This window comes from Ursus arctos, unplaced genomic scaffold (genome assembly GCF_023065955.2).
Source record: "Ursus arctos isolate Adak ecotype North America unplaced genomic scaffold, UrsArc2.0 scaffold_34, whole genome shotgun sequence".
NCBI classification, from domain to species: Eukaryota; Metazoa; Chordata; class Mammalia; order Carnivora; family Ursidae; genus Ursus; species Ursus arctos.
In genome coordinates, this window is record NW_026623030.1 from 22,449,509 (window position 1) to 22,462,928 (window position 13,420).

The 13,420-nt window shown below is 37.0% G+C and overlaps 1 protein-coding gene across 23 annotated transcripts in view; it reads left to right on the forward strand.

Annotated features, from left to right (window-relative positions):
* The window catches only part of ATXN2 (ataxin 2), a 118,028-nt gene that overhangs the window by 20,515 nt on the left and 84,093 nt on the right, over positions 1–13,420 (forward strand). For all 23 annotated transcript variants that reach the window (XR_008957023.1, XR_008957024.1, XR_008957017.1 and 20 more), the window contains exons 2-5: positions 9,969–10,002; positions 11,139–11,198; positions 11,690–11,761; positions 12,562–12,712. Coding sequence is in view for 15 of the 23 variants with exons in the window: in XM_026514879.4 (XP_026370664.2) it covers positions 9,969–10,002; positions 11,139–11,198; positions 11,690–11,761; positions 12,562–12,712 (317 nt within the window). In the remaining 8 variants the exon portion in view is untranslated. The remainder of the gene's footprint in view (positions 1–9,968; positions 10,003–11,138; positions 11,199–11,689; positions 11,762–12,561; positions 12,713–13,420) is intronic.

Below are 13,420 nucleotides of genomic sequence, written 5' to 3' on the forward strand. Positions count from 1 at the left end.
GTGAAGGAGGCTTCTAGAAGTGTTTGCCCTTATGGAATTTATATTCTGGGAGTGGGAAGTGGACAGAGACAGAAAGTAAATAGATGAACACATAATAGAATTTCAGATATTAAGGTCTATTATGCACTAAATATTAGTTACTAATAAGTACTAAAACAGGGTGTTATAATGTTGGGGAACTACTTTTTTTTTTTTTTTTTAAAGATTTTATTTATTTATTTGACAGAGATAGACAGCCAGCGAGAGAGGGAACACAAGCAGGGGGAGTGGGAGAGGAAGAAGCAGGCTCATAGCGGAGGAGCCTGATGTGGGGTTGATCCCATAACGCCGGGATCACGCCCTGAGCCGAAGGCAGACGCTTAACCGCTGTGCCACCCAGGCGCCCCGGGGAACTACTTTTGATAATACGGTCAGGCAGGCCTTTCTGAGGAGGGGACATTTAAATTGAGATCTAAATAACAAGCAGTGGCCATATGAATACCTGAGGAGAAGAGCATTATTACAACTTTGCTGGAAAGGGGTTGGAGGTATGTAGTATTCTTTCTTGCTGTGCCAAAGAATATTAGTTATATCTAGACAATAATTTCTGGTTCTGGAAATCTGGGTCAATGAAATATTATTTTGTTTTTTTTTTTTTTTTGTTTTGTTTTTTTAAGATTTTATTTATTTATTTGACAGAGATAGAGGCAGCCAGCGAGAGAGGGAACACAAGCAGGGGGAGTGGGAGAGGAAGAAGCAGGCTCATAGTGGAGGAGCCCGATGTGGGGCTCGATCCCACAACGCCAGGATCACGCCCTGAGCCAAAGGCAGACGCTTAACCGCTGTGCCACCCAGGCGCCCCACAATGAAATATTATTTTGATTGTATAAGTGTTATTCAGGCCTGTTGAAATAGTTGTAGAAACTAGTGAATGACATGTATAGATAACAGTGTTGAAAGATGGTAATGAATGAGCAGAATGGTAAAAGAAATGAAATAAAAAGTTCTATAATTATATTGTGGATGGCAATACCAAGAGAAATTGCATACTTTCCCCCTAGAATTTTGAACTGATAAAGGAAGGAGTTTTATTCTTAGCTAGATTTTTAAATGTGTTTCAGTTATCAGGAGTGTTCTGGGGGTTGCCTGGCTGGCTCAGTCAGTAGAGTGTACAACTCTTGATCTCAGGGTCGTGAGTTCAAGCCCACACTGGGCCTAGAGCTTACTTATTGGGGGAAAAAAAATCAGAAATTTTTTGTTGCAAAGGACATCAATAAACCAATAGCAAAAAACCCCCAAAAACAAAAACATGAAAAAAAACCCAGAAATATGAAGGGACTATGGATAAATTATAGAAGAGATCTCAGCTATTCCCTAACCCAGGAAACCAAAAGCACTATGAAAACAGAGTGCAGTGCTTAAAAACAGAGGGCATACCATACCAAAACCCAGAGGTCTACTCTACTGCCTTTTGACAGCTCAGTTTCAAATCCCAGGCCAGCCACTTACAGTGACCTCAGAATGGTTATTTAACCACTCCAGTCCCCAATTTTCTTATCTGTAAAGTGTTAATAAGAAAAGTCATAGGGTTAGGGGTGCTTGGGTGACTCAGTTGGTTGAGCTCAGCTTAAGACATGATCTCAGGGTGGGGAGATGGAGCCCTGCATCAGGTTCCATGCTCGGTGGGGAGCCTGCTTCTTCCTCTCCCTCTGCTGCTCCCCCTGCTTATGCTTGCTCTCTTTCTCTGTCAAATAAATAAATAAAATCGTTGAAAAAAATTCTCTATCCCTTTCCCTCTGCCCCTCCCCTCACTTACATGCTCTCGCTCTCACTCTCCAGATCTTTAAAAAAAAAGTCACAGGGTTGTGAGGATCACAGGGTAATGTACATATACATACATATACGCGCGCACACACACACACACACACACACACTCTAATTTAGACAAAAGTTACAGTGTACACTTACAAAGTGGGGCTTATTTTATGTCAAACTTCATTAAAGGTGTAAAAGTCTGGCACAGAGGAAGCAAACACTAGGTTTTTTTTTTTTTTAACTTTTTATTTCACAAATATTTATTGAATCAGCAAGATGAATACAGCCTTGCCTTCAGGCAGCTTACACTTGAGAGGTTATGTCTAGGACAGAAAGTTTAGAATGTATATTTTCATATGTACGTTTTATCTGTTCCCTTCATCACTTGAATAAGGAAAAACATATACAAACAACCCAAGAGCACTCCTTTTTTTTTTTTTTTTTTTTAAGTAGGCTCCGTGCCCAACGTGGGGCTCAATCATTTCCTGATTTTGATGAAGTTCCATTTATATTTTCATTCATTGTTTGTGGTTTTAGAGTCCTATCTAAGAATCCATTGCCAGGATGCCTGGGTGGCTCAGTTGGTTAAGCTACTGCCTTCCACTTAGGTCATGATGGAATCCAGCTCCATGTCACTCCCTGTTCAGCGGAGGAGTCTGCTTTTTCCCCTCCTCCTGTTCATGCACGTGCTCTCTCTCTCTGTCTGGGGCTCTCTCTTTCAAATTAATAAAATCTTTTTTAAAAAAAGCAAGCAAAAACAAAGAATCCCTTGTCAAATCCAAGGTCTTGAAGATTTACCCCTATTTTTTTTTCTTCTGAGAGTTTTTGTAGTTTAGCCTTTACATTTAGGTATTTGATCCATTTTGAATTTTTATATATGGTATAAGCTAGAGGTCCGACTACATTCTTTTGCATATGGATATCTAGTTGTGCCAGCGCTATTTGTTGAAAAGACTATTATTTCCCCAGTAAGTTGTCTTGGCTCTTCTTAAAAATCATTTGACCATAACTAAGAATTTATTTCTGGACTGTGAATGCTGTTTCTTTGTTCTTTTATCTGTCCTTATGTCGGCAGCATACTTTCTTGGTTACTGTAGGTTCCCATATTATTTTAAAGCAATTCCTGACATGTCATTTCTTCTGTAAATATTTCAGTATATCTCTAAGAGAATGGAAGTTTTAAGAACATTATCACGTGTAGCGACACCTTGGCTGGCTTAGTCAGTAGAGTGTGTGACTCTTAATCTCAGGGCCAGGAGTTCAAGCTCCACTTTGGGGGAAGAGATGACTTAAAAGAAAACATACATACATACATACATACATACATAAAAACATTATTACATGTAAAAAATTAAAATTCTCAAGGATTAATGTCCAGCCAATTCAAGTTTTCCCAGTTGTGTGTCTCTTAAATAATCAGCTTTACTCTGAAGTATAACTTACATACAGTAGAATTCACCTATTTTAAGTGTGCAATATAATGAATTTTTTAAAAAAAGATTTTATTCGTTTGAGGGAGGGAGGGAGAGAGACGTAGCACAAGCAGGGGGAGCCGCAGAGGGAGAGGGAGAAGCAGACACCCCGATGAGCAGGGAGCCCGACTGGGGGCTCCATCCCAGGACCCTGGCGTCATGACCGGAGCCAAAGGCAGACACTTAACCGTCTGAGCCATGCAGGTGCCCCAATATAAGAATTTTTAACATCAGATTACTTTTGTTAAAAAATTCAACCCTTTTTAGGTATATATGTTAGGGGTTTCTTTTTTCTTTGGATCTGCCTTTAGTTTGGAGAGTGGCAGGTTTTTGGAGGTATAGTTCATATGCAGTAAACTCATCCTATTCAGTGTAAAGTTGTTTGAGTTTTAACAAATGTGTATAGTCACTCAGTCACTATCACAATTAAGATACCACCCCGTAAAGTTCCCTCTGTACTTTTACAATAGCCTTTCTTCTCCCTTAGCCCATGGTAGACATTGATCTGATTCTTTATAGATTTGTCTTTCCAGAATGTCATATAAACGGGATCATTTGTATCTGGCTTCTTTCTTTTAGCACAGTGCTTTTGACATTCATCCATGTTGTGTGTAGCACGTATCAGTAATTCGTTACTTTATTACTGCGTAGTAGCCCTCTGTTAAGGGTGTACTACCAGTGTGTTTATTCATTATCGTAATAGACATTTGAACTATTTTCAGTATTTGGCTATGTGGATAAACCAGTTTTGAATGTTCACATTCATTGGTCTTGAATAATTACCTAGGAGTGGGATTGCTAGGTTTTATTAATATGTTTAACTTTGTTTATTTTTAAAATATTTTAATTTATTTTTGCAAGAGAACAAGAACGAAGAGGGGGGAGGGGCGGGGGGGGAGGGGCAGAGAGAGAAGCAGATGACTCGGCAGGGAGCCCAATGCGGAACTCAGTCCGGGGACCCTGGGATCATGACCTGGGCCAAAGGCAGACGCTTCACCAGCTGAGCCACCCAGGCACCCTAGTATGTTTATAAGAAAATGCCAAACTCTTCTTCGGGAAAAGAAATCTAGATTTTGTTTTCCACCATTGGTGTGTGTGAGTTTCAGTTGCTTAGCATCCTTCCTAGTGATTAGTATTATCAGGCTTTAATTTTACCCACTAAGTCTTAATTTGGTTAAATGACTGTGTAAGTCTTCTGCCCACTTATTGGGCTATTTATCTTCTTCTTAAGTTGTAGGAGTTCTTGTATATTCTGAGTATAAGTCTATTATCAGACATATATTTTGCAAATATTTCCTTGTCTGTGGGTTGACTTAATTTTCTTAAGTCTTTCAAAGGACAGAATACTTAAAACTTTGATGAAGCCTAATTTGTCAGTTTTTTGCTTTTATGATTTGCATTTTTGTCCTATTTGAAATCTTCTAACCAAAGGTTATAAAGATTTTCTCTCCTATTTTCTTTTAAAGGTTTCATTTAATCCGTTTGTCATTAGGTCATTGATCCATTTTGAGTTGGCTTTGCTAATTTAAGCTCTTATTTCTAGTAGCTTTTTTGCAGATTCTCTTAGGATTTTTTGCATAAATGATCATGTTGTCTTTATTATGAAAGATGGTTTTCCTTTTTTCTGTCTAATCATGGTGCCTTTTATTTTTTTCTTGCCTTGATATGGCCCAAGTAAGAACCTCCAACTCAAGTGTCTCATCGTTTTATTTTTTTATAATTCTAATCAAGATTCTTAAAAGAGTCACAAGGTGGTATGTCAAGTCTGTTTTATAATCTACCATTTACCCCTTCATTATTTTATGCTAGGTGCTTTTGTTTTTTTGTTTTTTTGTTTTTTTAAAGATTTATTTATTTATTTGACAGAGAGACAGCCAGCGAGAGAGGGAACACAAGCAGGGGGAGTGGGAGAGGAAGAAGCAGGCTCCCAGCCGAGGAGCCCGATGTGGGGCTCGATCCCGGAACGCCGGGATCACGCCCTGAGCCGAAGGCAGACGCTTAACGACTGCGCTACCCAGGCGCCCCTATGCTAGGTGCTTTTGATTCAACAATCAATACAAAGTTCCTGACTTTGTGAAACTTGCTTATATTGTCATCAGATTTACATTAGTAAAATCAGATTTACATTAGTCATCAGATTTACATTAGTAAAATACCTTGATTTTTCAAAATTTGGATCCATCTCAGTTCCATTGTAAAGCTTAAAAATAATTAAGAATGAGGACACTTTGATGACATTTTTCAATTTTGTGTACATTAAACTGCCATGAAAAAAGTAATAAGCTATCAAATTTGTTTTAGAAGTAATGGTTCATGGGGGCTATGGTTTCTCTGTGAGCTATGGTTTCTCTGTGCTGATTTTGGTAGATGGTGCAAAGTTGTATAAGATTCTGTCTACCAGTCTTTGTAGTCCAGGAGCTTTGGGCCAAGGACATGAATGGATGTTGAAATCCACGAGTTTCTTTGGCCACACCGTGGGCCTTTGGAGCTACCTCCATTTCTGGTACCTCTTCTGATTTTCACAAAAGCACTGGCTGCTGATCACACTGTTTTCTCTAGTGTGGGGTTTTTACTCTCTGGAGGAGGCATCATTTTCTGATTTGCACCATTTGGTCAGGTGATGGCCCTGAGTAGTGGGCATATGATAGGTCACCAATAACTATAATACAAATCTGGTTATGTCAAATTCCAGTCTGGAGAGTTGAAGAGAGCACTGTGTATTTGATTGGGATGGTGTAATCCAAGGAAGGCTTCTTGAAAAGGTGGCATTTGAATTTGAAGGCTGTGTAGGATTGAATTTTTTTATTTTAAGAAATTAAAGACATTTTGGACAACAAAGTAGAAGTTAATAAATCACAGTTTTTTTTTTTTTTTAAGATTTTATTTGAGAGAGCGAGTGAAGAAGAAAGCACAAACGGGGGGAGGGGCAGAGGGAGAAGGAGAAGCAGACTCCCCGCTGAGCAGAGCCCAATGCAGGACTTGATCCCAGGACTCCGGGATCATGACCTGAGCCGAAGTCAGACACTAAGCGGTCCAGTCGTCCCCAGATCCCTGCTTTCAGTGATAATTGCTGGATCATATGGTAATTCTGTTTAATTTTTTGAGGAACTGCCATACTATCTTCCACGGTAGCTACACCATTTTACATTCCCACAGGTAGTGCACAAGGGTTCCAGTTTTTCTAATTGGAAAAAAAGTTTCCAATTTTTTTTGCCAACACTTGTTATTTTTTTGTCTTTTTGGTAATAGCTGTTGTAGTGGGGGTGAAGTGGTAGCTCATTGTGGTTTTGATATTTTTCCTGATGGCTGGTGATGTTGACCATCTTTTCATGTGCTTATTGGCTAATTGTATGACTTCCTTGGAGGAATATTCTTCAAGTCTTTTGTCCATTTTGAATTGGGTTGTGTGTTCTTTGTTACTGAGTTATAGGTGTTTATTCTGAAATGAACCCCTTATCAGATATATGAAGTGCACATATCTTCTTTCATTCTAGAAGTGTTGTCTTTTCTCTGATAACTCTGATAATCTTTTATACAGAAGTTTTTAATTTTGATGAAGTCCTTTTTACTGTTTTTTTTTTAATGTTATCTATGCACTTTGGTGTCACAGTTAAGAAATCATTGCCAGATTCAAAGTCATGAAGACTTGTCCCCTATGTTTTAAGAGTTTCGTAGTTTTAGCTCCTAAATTTGCATTTTGACCCATTTTGAGTTAGTTTTTGTATATAAGGTGTAAGGGTTCAGCATATATGTGAGGGGTTAATTCTGGACTCTCTATTCCATTTGATTTTATGGCCTTATGCCAGTACCACACTATTTTGATTACTGTAACTTTGTAGTAAGTTTTGAAATTGAGAAGCCACACTTTGCTTTTGATTTATGTGTGTCTTTAAATTTATAATTTTCCCTCCCTCTGCACTTTTTTTCTTCTGCCATTTATTTGTTGAAGAAGCTGTCATTTGTTATGTCAAATTTACCACATTCTGGGTTTAACTGATTCGTAACCTCATGGTATCAGTTCTTCCACACAGTGTTTCCTGTAAACTAGTAGATCTTGATTAAATCTGGGCTCCAATTGCATCGTATCAGAAACTACTTTTTTTTTTTTTAACTTAAGGAAATTGTAAAAAGCAGGCAGAATGATATATTGAACCCCTACACACCTGTCATCTAATTTCAGGGGTTAGCAACTCATGCCAGTCTTATTCATACTCCAACTGTTTCCTCCCTCCTGTGTTACTCTGAAGCAATATAAGCTATTATTTTAAAATTTTCTTTATATTAATTTGGCATTTTGAATCACACCTTAACTTCCTATTCAGTAACAATTGAAAGCATAGAATCCTGGATATGGTTGTTTTGTTAAATCTGATCGATCTAATCAAGTATATTTAGGACTAGAGTATGATCTTGGCTTTTTTTTTTTTTTTTAGATTTTATTTATTTGACAGAGAGCCAGCACAAATGGGGAGTGGGAGAGGGAGAAACAGGCTGTCTGCTCAGCAGGGAGCCCAATGCAGGGCCTGATCCCAGGATCCTGGGATCATGACCTTAGGCGAAGGCAGACACTTAATTGACTGTGCCACCCAGGTGCCCCTGATCTTAGCTTCTTTGAAATTCAGTTGTTACTATAAGAAACATCAAGATGCTTTGTTCTGAAAAAATTAAAAGTAAAGCATAATCTAAGTGGAATCCAGAATTAAAAAAGAAATGGACTTGTAGCATAAGCTTCAGAAAACGCTACTATGATATGCTAACGTTCTCCTTGGTTATTCAACTCCCTGGTTTGGTCAGTGAAGTCTGTTGTTTCTACGCTCTGTACCACTTTATATCGCTGTGAGTCTTTTATTATTTTCTTTGTTGAATGATTTGTTCTAAGTAAACTGGATTGTCAAAACAATTGTTCTTTATTAGTCAATGATGTAATTGTATAATCAATAAAAAAAATAGTGTGACTTCTATAAAGGGTCTGTAAATTCTTTTAAATAGCTTTGTGGGGATGCCACATGAATTTAAAGGTACTTAATTGGTAGCAATGGTTTAAGTCTTAACTGTGGCATCTCAGCAACCACTAAGATAATTCTAAGCATGATTTTTAGCCATCTGGTAGCCTTTGGTTACGGACTACAAATAATTAGAAAAACCCAATAAATTCAAATGATGTTTGAAAAAAATGTTAAATTTTGGTTAGGTTTAATTGTGAAGTTAGTTTATTCCTTGTGATGCAATTTCAGAGAGGCAGAATATAACCTAGAAATGAAAAGCCTAGACTTTGGATCACCTGGTTAAAATACCAACTCTGCTGCTCATTAGCCAGATGATTTTGGTCAAGATATTTAAGGTTCAGTTTCTTCACCTGTAAAGTTAGGGATGAGAGATTTGACATAGTGCTTACCATGGTATCTGGTGTGTAGTATTATAAATGGTATTATTAGTCCTCTTCCGTGGACTTCAGGAATTTCTCTGTGCTGTGTGTGAGGCAAACAGTTACAGAATCAGAATGTTAGAAATGGAAGGACTTTTCAGAGGTGCTTTGGTCTAAGATGTTATTTTCTAGGTGAGAGTGAGTGACTTGAGTTGGAGGGCAAACCAGCCCTGTCCTTGAGGTTCTAAGATCAGTGCTATTTTACTGGGAATTGGCACCATTCATACTAGGAGACGTTTTGGACCTGAATTGTGCTTCTCTTTGAATTTGTGACTTGAGTATTTTGATTATTTTATTAAAATGAGATTTCAGGGGCGCCTGAGTGGCTCAGTCGATTAAGCGTTGACTCTTGATTTCTGCTCAGGTCATGATCCTCAGGGTCATGAGATCCAGCTCTGTGTCCGGCTCCATGCTGAGTGTGGAGCCCACTTAAGATTCTCTCCCTCTCCCTCTGCCCCTCCCCTGCTCACACTTTCTCTCTCTCTAAAAAAGAGAGAGATTCCAGTCCTGTTATTCTGGAGTAATTAATGTTTATGAGGAATATAGCATTTTATGTTATTAATGTTTCATCATTTCATAAGGGGCCTAATCTATTCCAGTGGAATAAGCCTTAGGTTGTATTATGCTCTATAACTAAATTCACTTGAGTCCGCCTTTCTGGAAATAACTTGATGGCTGACTTTGGTGTACTGCATTGTTTCAGAGGTAAGGGATTGGCAGGGAAAGGTACTTGCTATATAGATCCTGACAGAGGTACTTAGAAATGAAAGTGCTTTGAATGATTTAACTTATTTTCAAATGTTTTTCTGCAGTTGTAAACATAGTGCCTATTTTTAGAGGCAAGGGAAAAACATGGGAGGTGACTTTGATGTCAGTCAATAATATGACAGTTAAATCAGGAGTAGAATTTATGTTTTATTCCTAAGTAGCTTTCTGTAACAGAGCGATAGGTTACTTTAGGAGTAAAGATTATTATGTTTAGTATTGGTTATTTTTTCCAGTAAGCTATTTTTATTTTTACTTTGTTTATTTTACTTTGATCATGTTCACATTCTTTCCTCCTTCCTCCCTCCCATGATCCATACCTATTCTGGGCCTCCGAGCCAACAAAGCACAGAGAGAACCAATTCTTAGGTAGCCTTTATACTTCATATTAGATGAGCCCTCCCCACAGATTGCCTATGCTTTATTTGAATGGAATTATAAGATACTTCAAATTTGAAATTTTTTTTAGCTCATTTAGCCTGTTGAACTTAATAGACGTTTAATTTTTTCAGAGGTCGAAACAGCAAAGGACTGCCTCAATCCACGGTGAGTAATTTTAATGTCACTTGTTTGGAAGAATTGGTAACTAAAATGTTATTTCTGAACCATAGACCAAAACCAAGGTGAAAAGAAATCCTTTTTCTTGGGTTTTATATCTTATATAATTTTTATACCTCAGTACTGTTTGGTTTAAAATTATTAGCTATATGTGATGTTTTTTGAGATGATTCTACATATAAAATGTAAAATCATCTGTAAATAGTATTTTTCATGCAAAGTAATAAGTCTTTTGTTGTTTTGTAAATGGCTAAAGGCAAATCTAAATGAACAACACCCAAAAAAGAAAGTGGAACACCAGCACTGGAGCTTGCAGAGTTCTTTGGGGTTTTGATTTTGAATTAATGCCCTCTTTTAAGTCCTTCCATTTTTCTCCCTTGGAAAGGGCCTTCTTGTTTTAAATTTTAGAACTTTATCAATAAAATTAAACTGGGCATGAAGGACAGTTCCATGTGATGGAAAAAATAAATGAGAAAGTGTCATTGATCTTTCAGACTTTGCAATCACTGGACAGATATTCTTATTTCGAATCTGGAGGAGACATGCTTATGTAGTATGTAATAAGGAGTGGTATGGTTGATGAGACCTAAGAGCACTGTCATTGATTCGTATATGCTAAGAGAAGATAGTCAAGGGTCTTTGACAAAGGTGCACACTCCTCCACCCCATTTATTTATTTGTGTACTTAACCCTATTTAGTATACAGGTCTTTGAGTTCTGATGCATACAGTTGTGTAACCACCGCCACAGTCAAGATAATGGGACTGTTCTCTCACCTTGAAAAATCACTCATGCTACTTTGTAGTGATCCCTCCTCTTTCTGCTCCCCGACCTTTGGTCTGTTCTCTGTTTCTGTGGTTTTGTCATTCCTCATGTGTGGAAGTTCACTTTTGCTTTTTGTATCACATGTAGTCAAAACATTGTTAGATGGTCTGTTTTCACTGTTGAAAACTTAAGCTTCTATTCTCTAAGGAAACAAAAAATCGAAGTAAACCAAGTCTTTCTTTAATGCATGTAAGGTATTATAAACTTAACTAAACGTTTTGTAACAAAATAAATCTTAACCTAAATATGTAAGAGGATAAATACTGATTGCTAATAATGTTTTTTTCTTACTATTTCAGATTTCTTTTGATGGAATCTATGCAAATATGAGGATGGTTCATATACTTACATCAGTTGTTGTAAGTTACCGGATTATTGGGGAGAAACTGCCTTGGGAGTGCCGTAAAGTAATTTCACGATGTTAAAATGTAGATGAAAGATTCTCAAAGTAACAATTCTTAGGTCACATTTAATCAGGTTATTTAGAAAAAAATAGATTAGAACTCCATCCAAACTATTGCGACTCACTATAAAAGAATTCTTGTCAACCCTGCTATGTATAAGATAGTAGTAGTAGTTTATTGTCTTTAGTGCATTATTTTGTCACGTAATAAAACCAGAGTCAGAAATATTTAACTTCAGTATTTAAATTCATACTGCAAACTCTGAGCAGGGCTTCCTGAGAAATTTTGAGAATTCATTGTATTGTTAATGTTTTAGAATTTTTTATTGTTCTGTCAGTGAATGCTGAATGAAGCCTGGTGAGCTATGTAAAAAGTAAAATGAAAACAATTATCCCTCCTGACTGGGTAGCACACTGTTTCTTTGATAATTAATTGTATGTTTTTAGGGATCCAAATGTGAAGTACAAGTGAAAAACGGAGGTATATATGAAGGAGTTTTTAAAACATACAGTCCTAAGGTAATTTTTACTCTTTTCCTTTTTGTTAAATGTAAAACCCCATGAATCATCAACTACTATATATTTGTGTGGCTTCCTGACACTAATAGTGTCTGATTTAGCAATTTATAGTTGTGAGGTGGGCATGTTTGTCACATTTTTCATGTTCGTTAAAGCACTTTTTAAAACCACTTTGACTGATTTTGCTCTTCAGTTTCAAATACTGATTATTTTATAGACTGGTTTGTATCATTAAACTTGCTCTGTGTGCTTATTAAAATATCTTGATCTTTTCTTTTTTTTTTTTCTTTTTTTTTTTTTTTAAAAGATTTTATTTATTTATTTGACAGAGATAGAGACAGCCAGCGAGAGAGGGAACACAAGCAGGGGGAGTGGGAGAGGAAGAAGCAGGCTCATAGCGGAGGAGCCTGATGTGGGGCTCGATCCCAGAACGCCGGGATCACGCCCTGAGCCGAAGGCAGACGCTTAACCGCTGTGCCACCCAGGCGCCCCGAAATATCTTGATCTTTTCAAGCATTGGGGGATAGAAGAGGGATTGAGTGGTTTCATTATTTTCTTCTTTATCACCATTAATGTACTTAAAACAGACTATGGTAGCAAGGACCAGTTTAGATAAGAGGATTTTTGAATGATGAAATAGATAATAGGCTATATTTCTGAGAAAAAGGTATGATTATAAGGTTCTTTTGAGATAGGTTATTTTTGTCAAAGACATGTAAGAAATAGTACCTTGATGTGCTAAAGAGTCCCTGTCTTATTTTATAAATATTTTGAATATTTACTCATGCTTCTCGTTTTAGTGTGATTTGGTACTTGATGCGGCACATGAGAAAAGTATGGAATCCAGTTCGGGGCCAAAACGTGAAGAAATAATGGAGAGTATTTTGTTCAAGTGTTCAGATTTTGTTGTGGTACAGTTTAAAGATATGGACTCCAGTTACGCAAGAAGAGGTGAATTTTGATTTCCTAAATATGCTTCATGTTTTATAAGATTTATTTAAACAAAGACTCTCTACACCGATTATACACTTTTTTTTTTTTTTAAAGAAATGGGGTTTTTTTTTAGAACAACCTGATTAAGACAGATGGGCATTTTAATGCAGTTTTGTTGGAAAATATTTAAAACTTCAGAGGAGGAGTCCTTGGTACTTCTAGTAGGATAAATAATGAGAGTTTGTGTTCTATTAAAAAAGTTTATAAAGGATTTTCTACAGTTTCGTGGTCAAGAATGCTATAGATTATACTCAACTGAAATTTCTTGTCCTATTTGGCTTACAGTCCTTTAGTTTATAAATTTTTAGTTTTAAAATGCTTATAAATGATGCTTATCTGGTTTTATTATGCTTATAGTTCTATAAATGTTTTAGTTTTGTGACCTGAAAATAAAGCACAGGTCTAAGGGAGAAAGGCAGAGAGCTGTGGCTGGAAAAACGGTTGTCTAATGAAGATGAAAAAGGTAAAGAAGTAGAACATGCATATTTTTTTAAAAATTCAGAATATGGGCCTATGTTTTGAAAATATAAAAGGCGTGATATATTAAAATTTAGTCTGTTTCAGATGTCTACTGAGGAGGGAAATATGGGAATTGCTGTTACTTGTTTGGAGAGCATACTCTGCAGTGTTGAGTGTTCATAACATGTTGAAAGGCTCTTCTGGGCA